The sequence below is a fragment of the Seriola lalandi genome, unplaced genomic scaffold, assembly GCF_002814215.2.
Source record: "Seriola lalandi dorsalis isolate HSWRI2012SDOR001 ecotype SW California unplaced genomic scaffold, Sedor1 jcf7180002054476, whole genome shotgun sequence".
NCBI lineage: Eukaryota > Metazoa > Chordata > Actinopteri > Carangiformes > Carangidae > Seriola > Seriola lalandi.
The window spans coordinates 361,404-388,312 of NW_019525029.1; the positions used below are offsets into that span (position 1 = coordinate 361,404).

Here is a 26,909-nt window from a genome sequence, read left to right on the forward strand (position 1 = left end):
GTTCAGGTTATACAGCACACCTGATTAACACTTCTGTGACATAAACTATATGTGTTTCTGATGACCCTGTCCTCAAGTCCTCAAGCTTTTCTAACAAAATCTGTGTGTGGCTATGAGAGGAAGCTCGCCTGTAGAGTGTGTGAATGTGTGTAGCTATACAAACACCAGAACCTCTTAAATAAAATAAAAAAAAGCCTCTCCTCTAACCAAGGGAGGAAAAGAGAAAGAGAAAGTGACAGAAACAGACCGCATGAGAGGCCGACAGGAAAAGGCTTCCTGTGTGAAAAGGCCTCTTCTGCACTGCAACAGCTGAGGAGGGTGAAATTAGTTCAACACGTTTAAGACGGCCTGTCTGTGAAAGACAAACAGAGAAATAGTTGTTGTGAATTACAACGAGAGAACAGAGAATAACTGCTGCCTGGGATTTCCTCCATCAGGGGCAGCTCCACTTTAAGTAGTTCACCTAATTTACTATTCAACACATCATATTGAATGATTGGCTTTTCACAGGTGAGAGCAGCCGAGGATACAATTATAATTTTAATCTTCAAGCTCGTGATCAGTAATTAATTGTCTTGTTATCGCAGGATAACACATTCTTTTTATGATAATATATTAATTATCTTGTTATCTCCTTATTCAAAGTAATCAATTTCGAGTATTAAGGTATGGCCTAAATAGTGTACTAGATGGATAAAATATACTCAGTTAGTAGTTTATTAGCTGAGCCACATTAATGCAATCGTATACAATGTTATATCTTTCTTAAAGAATGTTTCATTTCGTTGAAACCGTTCTGGAGAGGTGTTAATTCAACTTAATGGACATTTTTGGAGTCTGTTCTTTATGTCTGTTCTGTTCTGATGCCTTTTTCTGTAAAACACTTCATTTAAAAAGGTACCCTGTGGAGTTTTGACCACCAGAAGCACCGTGGAGCAGAGTTTTTCCCAGTGGGTCCCGACATTGTTGAGTGTAAACTTTGTTTATAAGAAAACACTAAAGGGCGCCTTTAGCAAAAGAAGCCAAACTTCACGTGTTTAAGGCTGTTGAAAAAACAATAGCAATACAAGAACTAAAGAGTTAAAATATCATTTAAATTAAGAAATATCTGAACCATGAATAAGTAAAAAAGACCACAGATAGGTTCAATGCCAACTCTCAGTACTTTACAGATTTTGATGCTCTGTTCTGTATGGACACGTTTTAATTGATAACGAACAAGTATAGACAGCGGATAGACCTTGTAGACAGCTGCTCAATCAATGAAGCTGCCTTCAGGCCAGAGGTTAGAAATCTACTGTATATTTCTGTGCAGTTTACTCATTTAAAATGTCTCTTCTTGGTTCATTCTTCATCTCTCTGTTTCACACACTCCCCCTCTATAACAGGCTGCTGTGCTCTGCTGCACTCCAGCAGTGTTTGAATGCCAATGAGCATTACCAACTAAGCAGCATCCAGCCCAAAGCCTCCAAAACCCACCAAGGATTTACATGATATGAAATCCGTGAAATAAGCACAAATGTTGCTTTAGATGCAAAGTTGGACCTCCAACAGATTTGTTTATTGACAGGCCTAGCTGAATGCTTCTACAACCTACTTTAGTTGCTAAAAATGAATGTGTTTTTTGCTTATTACAGCTATTGCAAATGTCAATTAAAACAAAGAGCTTAGATATGATATTTATAAATTGATTTCACAACTTAAAAGAAAAACTGTCACACGGTCATTTCAGCGAGCTTGGCATTTGTCCTCCCCGGTTGACATAATGAAGCTACAGTAACAAGCGTTCAGTTAAACTCCACCATAAGTAACGCGAGTCCATTTTAGCTACATGTCTACGCCACTGTCTCATGAATTGGTCTCATGTTCCAAAACAAATCCAAAAGCCAATTGTTTAATTATGTCATGGTTATGGCAGTATTAGCCCTGCTCATATTATCTTAGCATAAAGAAAATGGAACCAGCGGGGATGAACATTGACATCAAGTTGGCACTTTGGCTGAGAAGCTCAATTCATATTGTAATTATTGGCAACGTTAGTAACATTAAATGAGTCATCCCAGAGCCCTAAAGAATGGATGTATATTACAGTGGCGTCGCCTGTTTGTCCCCGTAACTCCTTTACATCCCCATGACAAAATTCATCAAATGCTCTTACATCTGTAATCAAAAGGGAAAACATCTGTAAATTTCATATCTCAGGACTTGTAGTGAAGAGTGAGAGCCCTGCCTCCACATTCACACTTCTGTATATAATATCACAATGTGTCAGTCTCTCTTTTTCACTCGCACTTGAGCACAGCAGAGGCTTGTTGTGCTGTCTGTCCCCTTCTTGTCACTTTCTCCCCTGATACACAACCAGTCAATTCCCAACCGTTCACCCCTCATCTCTTTGTTGTCCATAATTAGGAGGACAATTACAAAGCCATAAAAAACGCATGAACAGCTTAATCTGAGCAGCACAACACAGGAACAGAGCCCACCCATTGGTTAGCAGGAAATCTAGACTAACACCTCAAGGACACAGTGACTGACTATAAATCAGCGGGTAACAAAAGCTGGAAACATTTGTGGCTGCCTCCCATGGCTACTGACTGAGTTTCACTGAATGGCAACGCTGGGGGAAAGTTTGGCGTTATCAGAGTCATTCTTCCCCCTCTCTCTCTCTCTCTCTCTCTCTCTGTGTTCTGATTTCTGGATTGTTGTTCAACTGTATGAATTATAAATGTGGAAAGAAAAGGGTGTGTTTGTGGAAGAAAAATCATAACAGATTCAAAGCCTTTTTTTTTTTTTTTTTCCCCCCGGTGGCAAATTTGTGTCATTCTTGTCATTTAATAACTGCAACAAAATTAAACAAAGCCAGCAAGATAAAAGTGAGTGTGAACAAGCTAATCCTGAGGCCTGAGGGGGCTTTTATTAAACACACATTGTAACCATTCATCATGATAATTGCTTGCTTGGCGAGTGTTTTGTTGCCCTGCTTATTTGTCTAATTTAGATCTCTGATTTTTTTGTGGGCTCTACTTTCCCTGCTGACGAAAGTCACAACTCAAATTGAGCTTTTTCCTCAAAGAAAAAAAACTGAATGCAGAGTTTATATTAGAAACGGTACACGCGTCACAATCATCTATTAGTGGTCAGGCACAAGGATTTGATCTGTCTGAATTCAGGGTGTCAATCAAAAGAAGATACTTCATCCATCCATCTATGGTGACAGCACAGTTTATCTTTTGTCCACTTCAGCATTCGCATGTGTATGCACACAAGTATTTACTGCAGTACTGCTGTATGAATGTTGGAATAGCTTGTGCATAGGCAGGATATAATTGGACAGTGTGAAGAGAAGGAGACAAGGCAGAGAGAAACAAAAAGGGAAGTTTAACATCTTGGTCGTGTTTACTTGCTGATCAAATTAAACTGTCAGCATTATGTTGTCTGTGCGAGTTTTCCTGTTTGTCCTTGCTAATATGAGAAAGAAAGTCTCCGTCTGTGGTAACTTTGCGAGCCTCCTGTTTCTGTGTGCCTCAGATTGTTGTTCTCATTACACAAACTCTATAGCATATGGATCACTTTGTTAAAACGAACAGGGAAAAGGAACACTTCCAGGTCTCATTTCAGCCCATTACGGCACAAACGGATCATTGCTGTGGGGAGACCTGCACCCAAAAGGACATTCTGGATGTGTATCTTATCTATGTGGATTTCTCCTGGAGGTTTCCTGACATTATTTTTTGTCTTCAACAGAAAAAAAAAAACGAGATTCTGTTCAGCCTTTATTGATGCAAGGCGAGATGTGGCTGGGTATTCGCTGGGGACCATGAGGAAGAAAAAAAAAGAAAGAACATAAGAGGGAAGGGATGAAAGTAGCACTGAACATGCACTTTAATGGGCGAGCAAATTCCTTCCAAATTGGCCCGAGCAGACGGGTGTTCGATGCTGCACTGGTTGGCAGCCAGACTGGAGAAGTGATAGAAGGAGATGAAAAGGGAAACAAGGGAGTTAGGAGGAGAGCGGACACATAAAGATGAGGAGAGGTGAAAGGAGGGAGAGAGTAAAGAATAGGACATGTCATCTACATCACACTTTACCCGGTCTTGTTTCTTCCTCACTGCGAATGTAGCGTCATCCTTCTCTCTTTCAAACGTCCCTCCCTTGCGACTTCAGCGGCCTTTGTCCTTCTCTCCTACCTTCATCCACCTCTCCTCTAGCTGTCTTTTTTGAGCAGCAAGTGATTCAAGTCTGTCCTTACTGCAGTACAGTAAAGTGTCTTACAGTACAGTAACAGCTTGTGATGTTTAAGCTGCATCCTTTAGGGTATACTGTAAAAGCACGTACACAGAACAGCAGAAATATGAAAGAGCAGAGCTGCTGCACCAGCCAACTCTTACACTGCGAAAACTTATTAATCACAGAACATATGCCCTTTCATTCCCTGATGAAATAGAAATAAAGTTCTACAGTCCTAATTTCAAGTGCACAACGCACACACTGACAACAAATTGAGAAATAGGTCCAAACTGCAGCGAGCCAGTTTTCTGGACGCAGAGTTGTTCACCAGTTGGTCATTACCAGACACAGACATCAGTAAAACATATGGGGCCAGCAGCCAATTCTGCAAGAATGAGTCATGCCCTCATCTAGCAAATGTAAGAAGCACTCATTTTATGCTCTTTAAGCAGCCTACAGACACAATGGATAGAGTTTCCGAGTCAGCTAATGGGAGCAGAATACAAGTTTTCTGGTGTACCTTCTTAAATTAGAACCACAAGGCAGCAGTTCAATTTAGTCGGAAAGCTGCGCTGAACCACATACATATGCAGTCTTGACTGGTCATGCATTCTTTAGGAATTGCATTGCATTTATAGAGTTATTTTTCATTTGGAACTCTCACACACACACACACACACACACCTTTGGAAACACTCACACACACACCACAAAGTCTGTTTGAGCTGCCAGCCTAGGGAATAAGTGTAAATTTTAACCTTTATACTGATTCTAAAAACCTATAGGCATTGACACCATGCCAGCACCACTTATGCATTCTGGGAAAGTAACAGAAAGGAGCAGAAAGTGAAATATTCTGCTGCTTAAGGAAGCAAACATCCCCAAGAATCAAAACGTGAGACATCCCAAAGACAATTTTGCTGCTATTCATGTAATATGTGGTTATTTTCTGGTCAACTAGTGCGTGTGCGGAGAGAAAGGCAGAGAGACATACTTTCTCTTTCACTTTATATCAGTCTGTCTTATCAGTACAGACAGTCAGTGCTTGTTGTAATGACCTGGTGGAGGTCACACAGAAAGTGCCAACATCACACTGCTATAAATCTGAGACAAACTGACCTCAGATCAGTCTGATCTGGCCCTGTAAAGGCTCCCCAAACCAGCGATAGCAGCCTATCGTCCTGAAATTTTCAGGCTACATTCAACTACTGAAACACACTTTCTCGCTCTCTCTTTCTCGTGCACGCACACACACGCGCACACATACACACATACACACACACACACAAACACACACACACACACACACACAGACACACACACCTATCTAGCTGAAGCACCAAATTTCCTAGAGATAAAGATAGAGAGTGCAGTGATCTGGCAGTACTAGCTGCTGCGGATGATTGAACGCAGATGGTTTTACCCAGTAAGGCAGATAATTTCAGAGAGATAGTCAAATCAGTGAGTGCCTATACAGCCACAAGATGACTGGGATAATACCAGCTGATTTCCAAAGAGAGACGCAGAGGGGGGAGAGGGGCGCAGCTCACAGAGGAGGTGACGGATGTGGGAAGACTACTGAGGCCAACAGACAGGCAAGCTGACAGTCATGTAGTGTAGCCAACAAACAGATTTGCATCTTTGTGTATTTATGCCCAAAGCGCAAGCATCTCCATGTGCTTTCATTGGGTCCTTATTGAACTGTAACTGCAGCTGCACAAGAACACTGCTTCCTATTTTCAGATTTCTCCTCTTTAGCGTAATGTATTGATATCAAATTAAAGTCACATGATAATGCTGAACTCATGTTTGTGCCACTGAGTTAGATAATAATGATGATATTAAATTATTGCCCGCGGTTCTGAATTAATCACGTTTCAAATTGCTAGAGGAGGCACCTTGCTAGTTAATTAATATTTGTTTCCTGAGGCCTCAGGTCATCTTCTCAGCTGACTCTCAGCAAGAAAGCAAATAAGCGTAATTTGCAAAATGTCCAACTTTGTCTTTAAATACAGCATTTTCCAACCATGTAATGCTTTAAGTCGGTTTTCACTTTGTTCGAATAAAGTCCAGACACGATAACCATGGTGGGTGAGAAAGAGGGTGACATGTGACAAAGGTTCCAGCTCAGAAGACGAGCAGATGACATGAACTTTTGTCCACTCGCTCATGTATGCCAACAGACATGCAGCAAATGAGACAAGCAGGCGGACACTGACAGAGGTGGACAGAGAGAAGTGGGGGTGTGTAAAGAAGGCACTCGGGCTGGCAGAGCAGAGAGCAACACAGACAGCAAAGACAACCTGAACGGCAAAGGGACTAGCGGCTGAATGAGTTTGGACTTTTATCAGATTGTACCCCATTGGATTTGTATGAGAAAAGGCCACTGTTTGACTCCGCAATCAGAGCTGACATTTGAATATGTGGACAGGCAGATTGAATCCATGGCAAACATCAGCAAGAAAGGTTATCGCTGATAAATACTAACTAGCTGTGTATAGCCAACTACTTGAGAGAGACTATGATCAACAGTAGTGGAGTACAGAGTACCATGTTTGTTTAGGAACTCTGTATCAGTGAGTCTCTTATAGATGCACCGTCAAAGCCTTTTTATAAAAGGAGCTGAAAGAAGTTACAAGTCGGGACCAGCATAATGTGTTCGAAATGTTTTGATACTAGTGCCAGTACAATCCTTTTTAACACATATTTTTGAGAAATGTGAATATGTTTTTCTTTTCTTTTTCTATTCAACTTAATTTTCTTAAAAGCTGAATGTTTGTCTAAACACAAGCAGTCACACGAGGCCATTCCCTGCATTAAACAATCTAAAACTGACTTATGTCACATGTGCCTCCACTTGCACACTGCACAAAAAGAGACCACACACAGGCACTGCTATCTAACTTGTATGTACTGTTGTCCTGGGCTCTGTTCCAAAACATTAAGTACTACGAGGCAATGTATTATGTACAGTGCAGTTTAACTAGGCTGTGTTCCTCTACATTATTCAGCGTGAAAAAATGATTTGTGTACAAGAATGTCAGAATGGAGCCTCTGACTTCTGCAAAACAACCTACTGACTGTAAATGATGCCGGCGATGTTGTAGAAACATGCTCTGTGCGTGTTACATGTGAGGCTGACGTATGGAAAAGGTGATAAATATAACACTGGTTAAAACATGCCCCCAGCTCCTCGGACCATTGTGGCATGCCAAGGCCGCAATGTCTGCATAGTTACATAGCGCTAGAGTAGAGAAAAAGACAGCCACTGAAACACTGACACACACTCACACACACAGCTTGCATTCAACAGTGCACAATACCTCTTTTCATTCCTTCTTGCTCACGTAATTCTCTGGATAGTAGGTGGGAGGGAGACCGAGAGAGACACAGACAGAGAGAGACAAAGAGAAAGTCAGGGAGGGGTCAACCAAGGAGAGGAGAGAAAGAGAGCCCTGAACACAACGTGACTGCTGGGTCAAACTCCCTCCGGCTGTCTCAACTGTTCACCTGCCCCATCTCCGGTGTACCTGGGGATGCGACTCGGGAATATACTGCGGGGGTCAGCATCTGATACACAGCACCTCGAGGCAGTGGCTCACCTGGGCCTTGACACCAACATGCTCCGAGCTCTTCATGCTCTAACAATGTCTCTTTACTTTACTGAAGAATCTGAGCCACTAGTGACTGACTGGTATTTGGACGTTCTCAATATTGGACACATTTCAGTGGTTACTCAAAAAAAAAGGTGTTGACGTTCTAATCCCAGCCCCGGCCGCGAAACCCTGAGGACAAACTGACCAACCCTTATAATCACTTTTCTGCTACGCGACTGAGATTTCAGCAGCTCTCACTGTGCACTTTCATGGTCAGAGGAATAACATGATTTGCTAACTAAACCGTCGTTATCTGCTCTCTTTACAGCTAAATCTCTACAGGTGACCGTGACTTTCCCATTAAAGCTGAGGTGGCATCTAACCCCTGAGTAGTCAAATGAAATGTTCGCTCCGGGCTCCTCGTATAACTCACAGCACGAGAACGTGTCAAACGCTATACTTTTTTCTCTCGGGGTCCAGCTTTTGTCGCACCACGGCACAACAGCAATTGCTGCTGCAGTGTGCATCATCATTTTTTTTTTTGTGTGTGTAAGGAACTCAAGCTTGGCCAGATTAGCTGACTCACCAGGGAGCCCTTTGAATATAATGGAAAAATGCAGATTTTTTTTTTACTGGACAAAGCACTTATACCAATTTAACATATAGTACCTCAATCAAAAAATATTTTTACTGCTGACAATGGAGACTTAGTCTAACTTTTTTTTTTTTGGCTCAGACTTCAAAACAATGCAATACGTAGATTTCTTTGAAGGGTATAAAAATTAAACAAACCACAGTAAGCCGTATGTAAGAAACAAACATGTCTGGAATCTGTTCTGAGGCCTTCAGTTGCTTCTTCTGCAACTGCTATGATTATGAAGGGCAGCTGGCTTGATATTACAGCATCCTAACAATCAATCTGCTCTGTTTGCCCACGTGTACGCTGAGAAGCCAAGACAACATAACAATATATTGTAAGGTTGGCAAACAGTAGACAAACCAATAAACTCAGTTCATATTTTCCAAGGGACCATTCACTGTCAAATAAACGACAAATATAATCCCACTTATTGCCTGGTATTACGGCCTGGCATCGATCCTTGGTGCTCTGCCACGGTTCAAGTGTTCACAGCCTCTCTAAAACCTCTCCAAGGCGGATTTCTAAATAGAGGGATGGAAACATGGCCCAGGGTTTCCAGATTACATTTTTGTGATTGTTTCACATGAAGAGAAGTATTCATCTCCAGGGCTTGGTAGCAGGCTCACTTACCATTCATGTGCCATAGCAGGGTAGTGTTTCCACTCAGGAAGTAGAAGCTAAAAGGAAAGCAGAACAGGCTGTGTGCTACCTGGTCCTCCATCATGGCTGTCTGAAAATAATGGGAAATCTATCAAGTCTTAAGGGGGCCCACTGAGTGTGCTGAGCAGAGAGCTCTGCGGAGTCACTCTGACCTGAGCCTGTTGTAGTTTACCACATGACAGATTCTGACGAGAAAAATCAAATCAATCTTTATCATCATGCATTTTTACTACTATTTCCCACAGTGTGCTTTTATTTAAAAGTTTGTTTCATGTTCATGTGCATGAAGACTTACTTCATATTTGAGTGGGAGTATTTATTTAAATAAGAATTGCATTATAGGACCCCACTGACCCGGTTTGTTAGTGCACTGACAGTAACACATAATCCCTCTTGAAAGCAGAGCATTGCTACAGTGTAATCAGTCAGACTGACATGAGGCACAGGAAGCCCAGAGGAACCAGCAGCAGCTGATAACAGAGAATGATAAACCTGGGAGAAAACCAGACAGACAGCTGTGATGGACAGATAGACGGGAGAATGGCAGAGGGCATACAGTAAACAAGGAAAGTGGGAGGACAGCTAAGATGGAGAAAACCAGAAGGCACGGCTACACAGGAAACAGAGGAAAATGAGTCTTTGCCATCTCACTTTAGTCTATCTAAAAACTCTTTAAGAAATTGCACTCTTTTAGTTAAGAGGTACACCGGGGACACGAGATGAGACCGTGTGAGTGAGAGCAAGCTCTGATTCAATGGTCCTCGCTGGGGGGTAGACAAACACAACATGGCCATGGATCAATTTGTGCTCTGTTAACCACAATCCAAGGTTAACTAAGATGGGAAGGGGAGCAGAGGGAATCGATCTCCTCTGTTTGGAGAGCGCCAGACCATGACACAAACTACTGTTGTGGTTCACCAAACTTGTTTCTCTATAAAACCCTTTACAGTTGCTGGTGGAAGGATAGTGGGGGGAAAAAAAATTAATAAAAAAATTATATTACGTCTAATTTAATGTCAGTTATGAATTAAACCCAGGACCAAGAGGTATCGTAAGGTGAAGCCATTTATAAGCATGACTGAAAAGCCATGTTTTATCAAAAGACATGCCATTAGAAATGGCCATTTAAAAACACTGCATCAGCCATCATAAAAGGAGCTACTTAAAGGAATAATTTGACATTTTGAGAACAGGGGGAAACAGTAAACCTGGCTACGTCCAAAGCTAACAAAATCCACCGACCAGCACCTCCAAAGCTTATTATTTAACACGTTTTTTTCTTTAATCCAGACAAAAAACAAAATACTGAAAATGTTCAGTAGTAGTTTTACAGTGATTTAACGTGTTGAGCGTTGAAAATGCTGGCGGGAAGATTTTTTTCATCTCCGGACAGAACCAGGCTAGCTGCTTCCCCCTGTTTCAAAGTCTCTGGAATCACTGGAGGAGTGAGTAGTTTAAAGGGATATTTTCTTTGTTTTCTGCAAAACACAAGACGGGAGGTTCTGCGGTCAAATAAATATTAAATCAATACATCAAATATGTTTCCCCTAGGTGTTTCATTAGTGTAGCACCAGCCTATATGCTTCTTACCAGTGTGTGGGTGAGGATAATAATGGTGTAGCTGGTATGGTGGGCACCTGCCGGCAGCTGAATACCACTGACATCTCACTTTGAGGGTGTAACAGATATTTCAGAGGCAGTGAATAACCAAAACATGCCTCTCCTCACTTATCTCAAATGGATGTAAAATACAGTATAATGCCTTAAAAAACTCAACGCTTCAAAATAGCCAGAGGCAAATCATAGTCAAGGCGAGATTATCAGGGTCCCAGAGTGTGAAGCAAGTCATGTCAGCTCGAAACAAATAGAAAACAGACAGAACACAGAATTTTTTATTCTGATCTAACAGTTTTTACTTGGATCTCACTGTTATGATGGTGAAACCAAGGCAGCAACGCTGACAGCTCAGGCATCTTTGATCTAAGCAAGTTTTCACAAAACATCCAAGACATAATATCAAAGACGTCTCTGGGCCAGGCAGTAGAGCAATGCAGATGAGATCCCACCCATTTGGAAATGTACACCGTATGCAGTTACACTTTTCTCGAAGCTACACTGGACTCTTTGTTCCATAGAAGACCTGGATATTTCATAAGGATGTCTCTTTCATACTTTTCCCTGGATGAATCTTTTGCAAGGACATGGCAGTTGTTTAATTTGGCAAGGGAACCCAACAAAGGAAGCAAAACGCAGCAGAAAAACATTGAGACATCACATATTACATCTATATGTGAGGTCTCCAATCTCTCCATCAGATTCGGCTGCTGGGCAACATTCAGGGTAGAAAGTTTTGAACTTCCAAACAGCGCGCATCAAAAGAAAGCCTTTGCCTGGATGCTGAAGTTATATTTCATTTCACTAATTGAATAAGACTTCCAGCTCTGTAATAGAATATTCATATAATTGTATTAGGCAAGTGTTTCCATTCCAGGAAGAGAAGAGGCGAAGAAAACAAACAAAAACATTTCAGTGGAGGGTTTCATTTGCTGACATGGTCTGTTGTTGGTACGCATAAACAGACCAAAATTTGCAATTAATGAGTAACTAAATCCTACAATCACAAGGTGCACGGCATTCTGTATTGGTTATATGAGCAGACATACTGCACAAAGTCAACCATGAAAACAATTTTCTCCTATGAGTTGAATAATTTAGATCACTCTCACCTCGTGAGATGAAGCACCTTCAAAAGAAACAAGAAAAAAAAATGTTAAAATTTACATAGGCTGTAACAAATCTGTCTCTTTGAAACCTCTGGACCCCGCCAAAAAACACACTGTGGCCCAGAGCACTGTTATACTTTGTTCTTGCTATATGACTCCAAACTTTGATTGTCCCCTTCCACAATTTCTCTGTGTTTTTGAAAGTTGATATAAGAGCACTTGAAAAGGGCAGATTCCAGCTCCTGATGAGGCCCTATTGTATTTTTCATTCTGCTCCTCAATTATCTCAATGAGGATGTCCTGGGTCGCCAGTAAAGATTGATGATTACCTGCGCCCAAGCCCAAAGAGGCGGTACTGTGAATCGGTGCAACCTGTCGGAGGGCGATCTCCCGATCCATCATCACCCAACTTCATTCAAATGAAAACACAAGTCCAATCCAAAACAATCAAGACAATTAAAGCCTACATCCGCTCCTCCTCCTCCTCTTCCTCATCATCAGCTTAGTCGGTAAAAATAGGCCTGACAAAGCATTATCCTGAGAGTAAATTACCAGCGTGATGAGATTTCTAAATTCCAAAGAAAAGCATTCAGTCAGCTCTGTCGCTACGACTGCAGACCGAGCGGACACGATTCAGCAGCCATTGCTCAAAAAGCATCCGTCCCCAAGTCACTGCAACATAGCACGATGACAACAGCCTGCTTCAACAACCTGGGGGTACGAACACAACAACCGAGCCATTTGCAAGTCGCCCCCCTCAGGTTTACTTCACACTGAGCCGTGTTTAATGACTGGCTAATTATATAAAGTCCTCAACAGGATAATCCTAACTGCTTGCCAACTCAGCCTCGAAAACATTCCATCAGTCATCATGATGGGTAATTACAAGTAATGGACAAATAATAGTGTGTGGTGAACAGTGTGTGAAAGTGGCTTAACCAAGCCCCCGTCACAGCCTCCCACAGTGCTAGCATGTTCCGCAGGAAGAAAAAAAAAAAAAAGAAAGAAAAAAGGATGACTGCAGTAGCTTCTAGGAGGAGGCCGATTAAATACACCTGACACAAAAGCACTGGCTTAGTTGCTTGCCTCTAAACTAATAAGTCTTGTTTTTGTTGAAGAAGCAAAGTGACAAAGAAAAATGGGCTTTGTTTCTGAGTCACCTGGGGATTCAAATCAAATACCAACCCAAGTGTCTGATGAAAGTGCAGAAATGACTCTCACAAGCTACCTTCAGGATTTTTGTCTTCCCACTTTCCAAGCCTCTGAAAGTTCTTCACAGATGAAAGGAGGGAGATGGTAAGATAAAACGTCAGGTGTGGAAGAAAGTCAACATGACTGCAAACTATCCCCAGAGCGAGACAAATCCCCACCCAGAAGCAGAAGAAAAAAAACAAAAAAACAGGCGTTTCTAAAAATGTGGTCTGGAGGGTTTGACATTTGAGAAGAAAGGGGTTTAAAAAGGGAATGATTGCATTAATAAATCAATGAAATATGTCAAACCAAACATCAAAACCCTCAAAGCTATGAGATAGTGGCTGAGAAGGATGATTCATTGATCAAAGTGGTGGGCGAACGAAGTGAGGCCACCTTCAGGCCCTTGGCGGCGAAAGGCACTAACTCATGCATACCAGCCAGTATAGGGGGCGTAAAGGTCGCATCCCTTGAGACTTTGACTTTCGACCTTAGCCGTGACGCCCCTATAAAGAATACATAGTCACAATTTCAGACAGCACTCATAGCAATACACATTATAGGAGCTCGAAACATGAACCCTTGAAGGAATGCAGCCCCCCTGACTTCAGACAGGATAATGGCCAGTGTTGTGACACACTGACTCTCTCTAACACATTCATGGGGGCTTAAGGAACATGCTTTCACTACATGACACATACCTACGTCTTTAAGTGTTTGGCGTTCTATTAGGTCTTTATTAAAACCCTCAAAAACCATTTATTTGAACCAGTGCCTGGAGCCTCTACATACATAAGCAGCATTCCGGTGTAAACAGAAAAAAAGCCCCACCCATAATAAATACTCCTAGTTGTCACATTCAAACAACAGTAAAGTTTTTATATTGTCAACACCCGAAAAGGCTCCTTTCTTTCAGCCCTTCAGCTAACAGACACGCTCGAACATCCAGAACAACCGGAACTTTATTTATAGAAGGTGAGGGACTTTAACTTATTTATAGGGGTCGGAACACTGTAAGTGTGTGTGTGTGTGTGTGTGTGTGTGTGTGTGTGTGTGTGTGTGTGTGTGTGTGTGTGTGTGTGTGTGTGTTACCAGTGGGCTGTGTTTCCCGGCTGGCTGGCCCCCAGCTGTCACCCACTGGCTCCAGTCAGCCAGAAGGAGTGACAAGAAGAGAACACCTTGCCCATACTGATAGCGCTAGGTATCGGGTACTTTCAGGTTATTGATCAAGGGCGAACATCACTAGGGTTGGATGAATACATCAGTGATAGACTGAATCTGTGGCTGATAGATTTTTTTGGGGCCAATTTAAATAGCCAAAATAACTTAGTCTTTATACCTCTGCCTCATCAGCATTTAAAACAAAATGTAACATCAATAATCTCTAAAAGAAAAACTGGTGAACTAATTTATGTGTTTGGACAATCCTGCGAGGCTTTTGGACACTGAATCTTTTCTTCCCATTCACTGACCTGCTACATACTGTACACCCCTACCGAAGCCGTCATCTGAAAAGACAGCTTTAAAATAGCCTGTAAATCTGACTATACATCCAGCTTCATCCTGCGCAGTATCTGAACAAAACTAGTTTGTCCACAAACAGCACACCACCTCTGTGTAATCCTATCAGTAGCAAGTTAAAATGATATTTTCCTTTTCTTGGGACTAAGTCTTTTCACAATGTTTAAGATCCTATCTGCATGCAATTGTGCTTTCAACACACTGCACTGGCTTCCATAAACATTCTCCCTGAAGATATGTGACGGTCAGACAAAAGACATCATGAATACCATCATCTTGATCACTCCCGGGTATTCTATGTCAAAGAAAGGGACGGCCAAATCTGGCTCAGCTGGTTACTTGCTGTTCCCATTACTGTTCTTCAGAATAGGTGCGGCCTGAGGATTATGTCTCAGTTTACAACACAGAAGAAAAAGGGAAAGATCCTAAGAGAAATACTCAGGTTGGGCTTTTCAGCTCTGTGCACTACCTGTAGCCTCTGGCTAGGTTTTCAGTAAGCTGCATAATTAATGAGGTGATACAGGGACACCGGACTCTCTGGAGAGGTTGAGATTAAAAGTGAGAAAACAGGGGGCTAAGTGGAGAGAGATGGGGAGAGACCAAGCGCAAGGCTGAAGACAGAACGAAAGAGCATGAGAGTAAGGTGTGTGACAGGAAAACAAAATCAGGAAACTGCGTAGAGCAACGGAGGAAGGGTGGAGGGCATACAAAAAAGGTGCTATAGCATCTTACATACTGATACTTCTTCACAACAAAACCCTGAACTTTCATCAGCGTGGAGGATTCCTAATATGGCTTTTATGACAACAAGCTGGAACCGATACTGCTGCACTGCAAGATCAAAAGTGAAACTCTTTCCAATGCAACGTACCATATAATTTATCAGATGACTGTTAATGAGACGACTTTTGTCAACTTTGTAATAAAAGTAGTATAGAAATAATTCATTCTCAAATTCAGTACATACTGTAAATTACACAATGTGACAAGGGTTGGAGTGACATAGCAAACTTTAAATATGTCAAATTTCTGACTATTCTGAATTGGAAAAGATAAGAAAATGTTTGGTATTCTGGATTCTCTGTGTCCTTCACACACTCTTTGTTCTGTCATGTCAAACCTCATCTCTTTAAAAGAACTCATTATCGAGAGGGGAGAAGTTCAAAGACGCTCGAAGAAAGCAATTAACACATACAAGCCAGACTGCGGGATTCATCAGTGGTACAGTCAGCAATGTTGCTGCAGGAGAGGGAGAGAGGAGCAAACATGACGACTTGGAGAGCTTTGGGATGTATGTCAGATATTTCCGTTTTGTGTGACCTTAAAAAAAAAAAGACAGAAATCGTTACGACGGTTCTACTTCAACAATTTATGCAATGCTCATATCTGCCGCAACAGTATTCACCAACACAGAGGCATGAGGCAAAGATATTGCGTCAGGGGAAAGGCAATTTAGGTGCTTCAAGGTACTAAAACACTTAGCAATGGCAGCAATTTTGTCAGAATTTGTACTCCCTGCCAGACTTATAACTCAGTGAAATATGACTACACAGGCCTGATACACATATTTTTAGATTCAGTGTGGCTTACACTTTCCGAGGATATTATTATCTCTGATGTCTGTCACAAACAGACATCCACTGTAAACAGGAACTACTTTTATTTATTGTCAATTTAGCAAAATGTAAACAAATATGGGCAAAAAATCTGGCATTTTGTTGTAGCGCGCAACTAATTATCTGGTTCAATCGCAACTTCCTATTTACAGAAACCAATGCATTATGGGGACTAGTTCTTAAACTTAGAACATATTCCATCCCATAAAGCATTATGATCCCACAAATTAAAGTAAAAATAAATAATAATAGGAGTGACAAAATCTTTCACTATTAACTTTTGTCATGTTGCAATGTCATTATGTGTTTTGACAATGGAGGAGATGGGGTTAATGGGTGTTGTAGTTGTCTCAATTTTGTCTGAGGGGAGGCCCACACTGTCAGACTTGGAATAAAGACAAGAAGTCACAGTGGTATAATATTTTCAGTGAGCAAAATGTATAAAGGCACCTTTTGAAATAGCTTTATGTAAAGGTGACACAGTAATTATGCTACTACAGTTTTGGGCAACATTTTATCTCTGACTTTTTTTTTTTTTTTTTAAAAGACAGCCTCAAAACTGGCAAGGTTTCCTGCCTTTGCCAGGATTTGCGGAGCTTCCTTTAGCGAGGCCCAGTAACCACATCACAAACAACTGTCCTAGTCAATGTCATGTGCTCGAGACTGGAATTACCACTGCACCAAGCCAAGAAACCACCAACAGGAAAGCAATGGAAGACAAACAGCTGCCTGCCAAATACTGATCTGTTTACCTGCAGTTGTCCAGGCAGCAGACAATATAGATACGTCGAGCGTTATCTCCAGCAATACATGACAAGACAAGTGGGCGAGTACATGCCTGCAAGATTACAGTAAGTGGGCTGTCCTGTCACTCTCCTCTTTCCTGACCACATGAACAGTGACACCTCATGTCCAGCTTTATACCCCTATAACTGCATTCAGTGCTGTAAGGGTGAAACCACATAAAGAAACAATGCTCATTACTTTCATAAAAACTTGTATCATCTAAGGTTCCGTTGTCTGAGATGTCACATGTGCAGCTACAGAAGGACTGGCAGAGAGACTGTTGTTCTGTTGTTTCACTTAAGTTTGCAGATGGCCTCTGTCTGTAATTAATGTCAGTAAGTACGTCCTTGTCTGTGCTTCTGAGCGTGTGTTAATGCATCTGTTTTAATCCACAGGGTCCCTCCAGTGAGACTGGACAACACAAAACACCACCCACGCTACATTAGGCACCTCATCCCCGCTGATAGAGATCTCTTCCCGTGTGCCGACACTTATGAGACGTCTCATAACTATCTCATCATCATAAACTAAGAATAAATTGTAAATACAGGCTGGCAATGGGCCAGACAGCCACTTGATACTTCACAAGCATGCGGTGCCTCTAGTAGCCTTTGCAGAGTTTGGAGGACCTTTCACATAGGATCCATATAGGCTGAACATGGTGAAGAATTATTTTACCAGGGAGCTGAGGTGAACTTCATTTTGTTTGTTGTGATTTAACAAAACATAATAAAATTCAATAGCAACATCTCTTTACAGAGACAATGTCCTGGTTAGTCTGGATAACAACTCACTGTCAACTGTTTCCTTAAGGTGTATTTCTTGGGCAGAAACCTCAGCGATGGATATCTCAAAACCCGGCCAAATTAAACCAAACTATCTCCTGACTGAGAGACACACTAAAGAAAATTGCTTTCCAGTTTCAGCTGACACTGAATGCATGACTTTGAGCTATGTGAGCAAAGGTAATGCCACTTTGAAGCTCTCCGATAATGGGAGGTTTAATCAATACTTTATCAACCTCCTAGCTATAGCGATACATCTTGGTGGGAGGCAGAAGCTTTCCTTCAGACAATTAAAAGCGGTTATCGCTATTAGCTACAGCCGTCAGATAACTTAAATGGCAAGAAGGTGAGATAGCTTTTTTTCACCATTAAGTTTACTCTGTTGTGTGACTGATCCCTTTAGGCTGGGTTATTTGGAGGTTTCAGGCACGCACACACACACACCTTTCTCATCTGTAAGTATATTAGCCGGGGAGAGGTCAATGGATCGACATGTGAGACGGACCCTTTTATCGGCACTTACAGAGAACAGCGATCTGTAATGACTCCCTGGATAGCAATAGTGAGAAGAGCACAAGAGGGAGGATGGGGGGGGCAGTGGTCATGCAGGCTCTCCATATGTGTGTGTGTGTGTGTGTGTGTGTGTGTGTGTGTGTGTGTGTGTGTCACAGAGATTAAAAAAAAAATAGATTGCGAGAGAAAATGAGGGAGGGTGGGAGGTTTAGGGGAGTGAGTGCAATCGTCAAAAGCGAGAACATGAATTCTCTAAACTGATGAAATTAACTGACTAATGCAACCACTTTACTAGAAAACAAGAGGAGCTCAGTTGGATTGTCTCGATTCAATTTGATGACACAAAGTTGTTGAAGAAAGACAAATACACTTTTGGCTGGGGTACACATTGGCCATTCTTCAAAATCTTCCACTGATAAAAGCACAAGAGGGAAAATGGTGGCAGTCTGACCTGCACTGAAACAGTGTTATCAGACTCAGTGTTGTTTTGGTCGAGGCCTCAAAGGGTTGAAGGAAGGATAAGATGACGAGTCAGAGTGGCAACACAAAATGCAGGTGACTACATATTAAACACTGGCACCACAGATTCATTTAGTTTCTGTTGTCCACAAGCAAACAATCACTAGTACCAAAGTATGCCGATACAAAAAGGTACACAAACCACACTGGAATCCCCCACCTCTCTCCCACGCACACACACGAGAAAATACACACAAATAAAGGCTGTTTTTGACCCATTCCCAGGAGGTAAATATATTTTGGTCTGTGAGTGTGTGAGTGTGTGTGTGCTTGCGCGCATGAAGGTCTGTGGCGCACTGTAATCCTCATGTGGTTTCACCTTCATGCCAGGGACCCATTTGTCTTCATTATCATCATACGGCTGGAGGAAGCAGATCTGTTAGGGCTCGTGGCAACAGTAATGCCTCTCTGTCTGGGTATAAAAAACAACTTCACTACTTGGACGTTTGTCATGTCACCCCAATGCAGGACCAAGAACATTAAGAGGGAAATACTGCCTCGTACCTCAATAAAAGTCCATTTCCAATATTTCCAGAAAGAGGGATGAAATTTTGACTTATGGCTGTGCTTACAGAGCTGTTGAGTGAGGGGTATATTTGTGCTTTTTTTTGTCCGCATTTTGTTTAATGTGGAATTTGTTTAACAAAACGCTAAGGCTTTGAGAGAATCACATCTGCAAAACTGCCACTGAGCTTTTGTTTGGGTAATAGATATGCCATTTCAATCCAGCTTTGAGTAAAATGAACAGAGAAACGCTTTTTTTTTTTTTTTTTTACCCACAGTCCTTTTTAACACATCAGAAGGCAAAACTGCAAGCACCACAGAACCCCTGGAAGCATGACAACTTCGACGCTAACAAACTTGGACAGACAACGGATTTTCCTGGCCCAATTATAGCAGAAAAATCTTCTGAAAAACTCCTGACTTGGCCTTGCAGAAAAATGATGGAGCCAGTATAGCTATGTAATCACAAGGCCAGTGTGTCACAAGTGTTTAAATGTTCACCGATCTGATCAAAGTCTCACTTATTACTCCCTTGCCCTTATTCGTTCCCACACATCTTTACCTCAAAACAACACCCTTACACCTCCTCAGTCTGAGGACCACCGTGTCCGCATCCAGACAGGGCTGCCGTGTTTTAACTAGGAACACACCTCAATTATAAAAGCCCAGGAACAGAACTGTTATTTCACTAATCACCACTTCAAAACAGGAATCACATCTCAAGGAAAAAGCAGCCAGATTATCGCTAATTGCCTTCCAGCTGGCTACAGACCACATCACAGGTAGGATACACACAACAGCAGACATGTTTGCTTAGATTCTCTTCTCTCTGTGTGATGCCCATTACATTTTTGACCACCACCAGAGCAATTCATTACCCTCACCATGCCCCTCACAATGCAAGTCCATTGGTATGGAGATGGCAGCAGGAGAAAAGGTGAAGTAAAGCACATTAGCGAATTCCTAGATGAGGAAAGTGCTTCTGCTAAATTAGGAAAAGGCCCCCTCTGCTTCTGAAAAGGGTGAAGTGAATGGTCAAAGTGATGGAGGATGCAGCTAGAAAACATCCAGGTGGCCACATTATGAAAACAGGACTCAGACACATTTAAACAGAATTTAAATTGCAAAAACTCAGAGCAGCTGTAACTTTGGGAATGAAGTTGACATTCAGACTTACTGTCAAAAAGATAAATGCATACACAAGGAATCAGTATGACATGACATATAAGCATGAAAATGAAAAGGTGGGTGGGACTGTGTGCAAGTGTCTATCTAATGTGTGTGCATGTGCGTGTGTGTGTGTAGTGCAAGGCCGGGAGTCTCCCAGGCCTATAATTACACCCTGGTGGGAGTGAAGCTGATAACAGAGGCCTGAGGATATCAACGTCATAGCAAGGCAAGAAGGGGAGAGGAGAGGAGAGGATAGGAGAAGAAAGGCATAATAAAAGAAGGGGATAGTGCACAACATGATACCTTATCATACCGACTTCTCAGTGACAGTGCTTTTTCATTTCCTCCTTGATAGCTATCTAAAGACCCCTACAACACGTAAGCATGCATACACACACAAACACACGCAACATATACAAAGCTCCTTAAGAAGAAAAGCCACACAACACAGCCCACACAGTCTATGCGTTTTGCACTGACTAGAATAATTCAATTAAAAACCATGTATGGCAATGCTGATTCTCAGAACCACCAAGTAAACCTCTTAACTGTGTTATCTTAGTCACATTCAGGCAGTAATCAGAGCGCCACAGCTCACTCTGACATCAGTCTTTCTAATGATTATCAGAATAGTTAGACATTTCTTTTAGTGATTTGATTTTCTGCATATGCCACAAACACCACACCTACTTCTGGACATTAACTACATTATCATACAATTCATGTACATTATTATCATGTAAAATCGACATAAGTTACTGGGAAAATCAAGCTACTATGCAACATCTAGGGTTGCAACTAACAAGTATTTTATGATCAATTAATCTACTGATTATTTTCTAGATTAAGATATTAAACAATTAAACAAACAAACAGCAAAAAAGCCCGTTTCAAGTTCCCAAAGCCAACAGTGACATCTTAAAATGTCTTGATTTGTCTGACCAACAGTCCAAAATCCAAAGACACTCAGTTTAATCTCATACAAGACTGAGAAATCTGCAAATATTCACATTTGAGCAGCTGGAACCACAAACTTTGGGACATTTTTTAGTTGAAAATCTATTAAAAAAGATCAATCGATTATCATAATTGCTTCTGTATATGCCAGTTGACTGACAGATGAACCGACTAATTGTTTCAGCTCTACAAGCTCTGTACATTTGCTGTAATGGAGTTATCTGCGTGCATGTAATCATACCGAATGGAAAGCATTCACTGCAGGTAAAACTAATGTACCAGTCAGCCCTGACTGGCTGACCGTCCTTCTGATGACATCACAATAACAGCAACAAAACATTATATATGGAGGTGACGGTCCTTGGAAATGTTTCTTTCAGCATTGCAGAGCTCTGTTGCTATGGGGACATGCCTCACACAAAGAAAAAAAGAAAGTTAGGAAACATTGTCCTTGAGGCCCACCATTCAACAGTGGACTTAAATATGCTGAATCCCGTTACAGTACACAGCACAGTCTTTTATGCTATAGACTGAAGTACAGCCAGTCCTTCACAGCAGGCAGGAGTGCACCATAAGTTTGCTCCAGCGTAAATTATCATGATAAAGCAGAGTGCAGCAGATTTACTATACCCTCTTGCTCAATATTACAGCAGTACTTACTAAAAATGTTCTTACAGTAACTTCTCTTTGCATCCAAGGTTAAAGCTTACTTGGATTTACCCTTGAGTTCTCATACTGTACAACTAAGCTACTACAAAATTTTATTTTTGGTGTACTTAAGTCTGACTGAAATTGAAATCATGTAAAATGTAAAACAGCCTACATAAAAAGCAAACCACCTCACAGATGTTCTTTTCTGAAAACAAGCCCATATCCATTCAGCACAGCGCGACCTTATATCTTTCAAATGAGCCAGTGCAATGAGAGGGAGGAAGCAGGCTTTCAGCGTTCACAGGGGCAAGGACGGTGTCAGGGACCTTCCATCATGGTATTGTCCAGACTCTGTTTAGCCACCAATGAGGTGCCTCTCTCTTCCACTGTCTCCCAGTGGAAACCACAGAACATTTACAGGTCTCTGCCCATTTAGCCTCCTGCACAACAAGAGGACATTAGCATTTATAAGACTGGTGGTCATTCCCCTATTCAAGAGATAGAACCCACCTCCAATCCCTATGTGACCATGCAAGACACAACAGTGGAAATATAGTCATGCTCATGTAAAAAGCAGAAGCTTCAGATGAGTCGTCTGTAGTTGTTGCTGAGATTGAAATGAACAGCATAAAATGTCATTATTGTTTTTAAAACAAATGTTACAAAACAGCCTTGGAGTTTGTAGTCTAATTAGTTGCACTTATACAGTAAAATGATTCATTAAGTAATTGACCTAAACTCCATGCTTTTAAAGCTGGGACTACGAATTCGAGTGTGCAACAGAGGACTTGCTGAAAGAGTGCAGTGGCTTTAAGTGGGTCTTTCATCTTCTTCTGTTTATTGAAAAACGAAACACGTGCCTCAAAGTGGCCCATTTAGAGAGGTGGGAGTCACAGTGTAGTTCAGGGCTGGCAAAAGGGTGAGCAGGCAAAAGACAAAATCTGAGAAAACTTTTATGCTTGTATATACTTTTTTTTTTTGTCTTGAACAGTATTATTTTCAAAGTGGAGTGTTAAGACTTCAAGGGGAGTTTCTGATGATCTCCAGCAAAATAAAGGAAAAATATCATGACTATTGCATTGTTTTTGGGTGGCTGATCATTGGTTTAATTGTTCCCGTTTTGACTTCCCCTTTACACTACACTGTAGCCTGTTATGTAATTCTGTAGCCTTCCAACTTCTGCCTAACAACAACAAAATCTGTGCCTTCGGTTTCATGTTCACTCTGAGGATGCCATACATGATAAAAGTTTTTGACGACCCATGTTTCGAGGACTTTGCTGGGTGCAGCTTGTAACAAGTCGACTTGAAAGTAGAGCTCTAAAGTATTACCTTCACTGATAACAGCTATATGACAGTGTTTACAATGTAGCAACTCTCAGTAATTTCCCCACACGTGGGACAGACTTTAAACACAGCACGAGGAGGAAACACGCAGTCTCCGTATACACAAACAGGTAAACAAGAGAATCAAAGTTAGCCCATTTCCTCCGAACACGGCTGTTGTCGTAAAGCCAGAGTAGCCTACATTTTTTAAAGTACAATAGGTTCAGAAAATACAATACAACGTCTTGTTTTAGGTTAAGGAGGCACTCACCTGCGATACTAAAGGAATAAGCGTCTGCTCCACCGAGCGAGTTTTGATTTCCAGGCCGGAATCAAAGTTACTGTTGCCGCACGGAGATGAAGCCATTCCCGCCGAGCTCTCCCTGCCTGGCACACAATACACGGCACTAACTGAGTTCACCAAGAGGCTTTCCTTTGCTGTTTCGCAGCTGCAAACTGGTGTGACGGACTTGCTATTACACGCCAGGGTTTCTCACTTGGTTACACAGTCGTTTGTCGAGTGGCTTTCCTCTCACGCACGCTGCTTTAATCCACTCTGGCTCCGGTGGTTGTGCCGTTGCGCCCGCTAATGTCCATGTAGTTTACTCAACTACGGCGGGGAGCGGACTGCAGCACACCACTGTGGGCAACCACACACACACCGCAGCACGCACACACACCTTGAGGTTTCACTGCTGGCTGCTTATGTGCAGCTCAGTGACATTCGCAATGATTGCTTTGATTTTAATCTGCTTGTTCACTCACCTACAGCAGTTATGTAAATCAAGCCAAAACAGTTAGACTATCTGTCAAACCAAACAATTTTGTAATAGTATTTAAAATCACACCAACAGTGGTCTGTAGTGCATCTATCATTTAGCCTATAGTGTGCAAAAAAAGGATTTGATATAGGATTTTAAAAATGTATCATCCATTCATGCAAATTTCAGAGGATTTTATATCAGAGTTTTGGATTTAAAAATTCATCATCCATCCATCCATGCAGATTTCCGAGGACTGCATCTAGTGCCCTCAAGAGAGAGGAGCAATGCTTTCCTCACAGCACTGCTCCGGTTTGATCCCCGAGACAAAGAATCCCATATTATCCCCTGGAGTCAGAGAATCCCTTATCATCCTCCCCAAATACACACCACATATGCCAATCAAAGCCAGCTGCACTAAGCCACACAGGACAGCTGCACTGACTCCAATGCAGTGCTTATCTCAAAAAGTTGCCTACTTTACCCTTTGTTTGTCTGAAGGAAGCATTAACTGTCATGGTCTTCCATCTACCATCTGAGGTGCTGTAGTTTACCCATGTTCCAAAATTGAGAAAGGGGCCTTTAGAAATCTTAACTAAACCGGTTGCAAAGAGTGAAATCATGATTTCATACTGAGCCAGTTTTGGTTGAAATCAGTAAAATTGCAAACAAACGACCAAAAAAACCCATAGCTGAGCATCTGCTGTTGTCGTGTTATCTAAAACAAACTGGAACACACAGATCTGGCTGAGGTCTTTGTGCTCAGACTAACAGAAAATTATCCTCCACAGACAGATTTAGAATAGATGACTAGTGCTGGAATTGGTTACAAAAGCTTAGTTTGAAACCGTCAATAAAACCCATCATTTCAATAAGGGGTGTGCATTCGAGATGTAGATGGATAAACTTTTTTTCTAACTCTTTTTTTCAGTTTTTCTTTTATAGACAGAAGGATATGAGGATAAATACACAGGAGTATAAATCCCCCTTTCCCCATTTACCTGTTACCAACACACCCCCACATCTCCCAAATTCCCCAAATTACTTTCGCAATACAGATCTCAAGATTAGAAAATGCCAAAAGGGATAAACCAAAACATCAGCAATACAATGGATCTGTCAGTCCAAATCCGTCCATGTTGATCTGAGTCTTTTGAAGTTTTATTACGATTTTGCAAACAGGTTTATTTTTGCTAAAGATTATAATGTTCCTGAGAGGAATGGTAGGATGACATTTCATTTTAAACAAACTGACAGATTTAGAGGCCAAGATGACTCACATGGATGTTATTTCTAGATGTTTTTTTTTGGGGGGGGGGATCCAGTAGCATACATAAAGCATAGATCCTCCGCTCACCATCCATACGTCCTACTCATACAGTTGTTATGTATTGTCTGTATTTGGTGTCCACTCACCATCCATACGTCCTACTCATACAGTTGTTACGTATTGTCTGTATTTGGTGTCCTTATATGTATTTGTCTGCATCAGACAACCTTTTCATTCTTTGTGACCCAGTGACTTGAATCCACAATATGCCTCAGCAAACTTTATAGTTGTCTGGATCTGAGCCTGACCAAACTATTGCCAAATTCTTTGTATCCTCAAGTGGCTCCAGTAGCTGTTTCTAACTTGAGCGGCCACTGGACGACAAGTGGTGAGTAACACGTCATATTACAAACACAGCAGATGGCTGAGAGCAGATATGGCTTATGAGCACTGTGGCACTGTTACTGAGGGCTTTTGCTGCTTGCTTTATCATCAACTATGGTGACTATGGTGGCTGGCTAGCTCTCTGTGTCAGCAATGGAGACAATAGCACTGTGTGTGCATGTGTGCATGTGTGCATGGTGTGTGTGTGTGTTAAGACTGGCTGCTGCTCTCAGGCCCAGCCAGTATTTATTTAAAACCCCAAAGCTATGCTTTAGTTCAACCCTCCCTGTTTACATAGGTTTCACTCCACACACACACACACACACACACACACACACACACACACACACTGCATCATTATGAAGGCATGTAAGCAGTTTGGCTGCTGTGAGCGAACAGGGTTGTGTTCCACTTTGATGAATGGCTCTACTACTAACTAGATAATATCTGTGTATTTTTTGTTAATCTGCTCTGAGGCTCTTTTCCAAGTGATAAGATGATAACAAGCTCCACTTGGGCTACTTGCATTGTGCTATATCAAGTTGTGTTGGCTTAAATGATTCTGGTCACAGTAGATAATACAAGAGGCAGAAGAAGATAAGAAATATGATGTATCCTGTAACTTTTCAGAGGAAATAGTTTAGTTATCATCCAGACAAATAGCATCCAACCCACAGCCTCAAACAAACATAACAGTGTGCACATTCTCACTGAATTTGTCAATGCCATACTCCTAGCTGTGAAGCAGGCTCGTTTCTCTAAACAATATCTCATTTGTTCTGGAATATTCAATATTTGCCTCTCTGCCTCTAATCTCTTTTAGGCACATTGCATTTTGACAATTTGCCTGAAACCCCATGCAAGCAGGAAGTCCCTTTTGTGTATACTCATCCGCACAGTCCAAGGGTATTACTCATTAAATAAAAGATGCTTATGCATGGTGTGATTGTGTTGCTAACAGCTGCTACTGTCTCTATCCATGCTTTAGAAGTGCTGACTTCTCTCCTCTCTCTCTCTGGCTCATTCCTTGTGGCTGTAGCGCTCCTGGGACAGGAACTGCTGAGCCTAAAGAGATAGTGATTTTGCACACTGCAAGATGTAAAATGAGTG

At 41.7% G+C, this 26,909-nt stretch overlaps 1 protein-coding gene across 2 annotated transcripts in view; it reads right to left on the reverse strand.

Annotated features, from left to right (window-relative positions):
- Positions 1-24,436, reverse strand: part of ctnnal1 (catenin (cadherin-associated protein), alpha-like 1) — a 47,617-nt gene extending 23,181 nt beyond the window's left edge. The window contains exons 1-2 of one of the 2 annotated variants that reach the window (XM_087175572.1): positions 23,656-24,436; positions 15,754-15,878 (exon numbers count right to left, since the gene is read on the reverse strand). In XM_087175572.1, coding sequence (XP_087031698.1) covers positions 15,754-15,774 — 21 coding nt within the window. In that variant the 5' untranslated portion in view covers positions 15,775-15,878; positions 23,656-24,436. The remainder of the gene's footprint in view (positions 1-15,753; positions 15,879-23,655) is intronic. The other variant, XM_023412172.2, reaches the window with a different exon arrangement.
- Between the last annotated feature and the right edge of the window lie 2,473 nt (positions 24,437-26,909).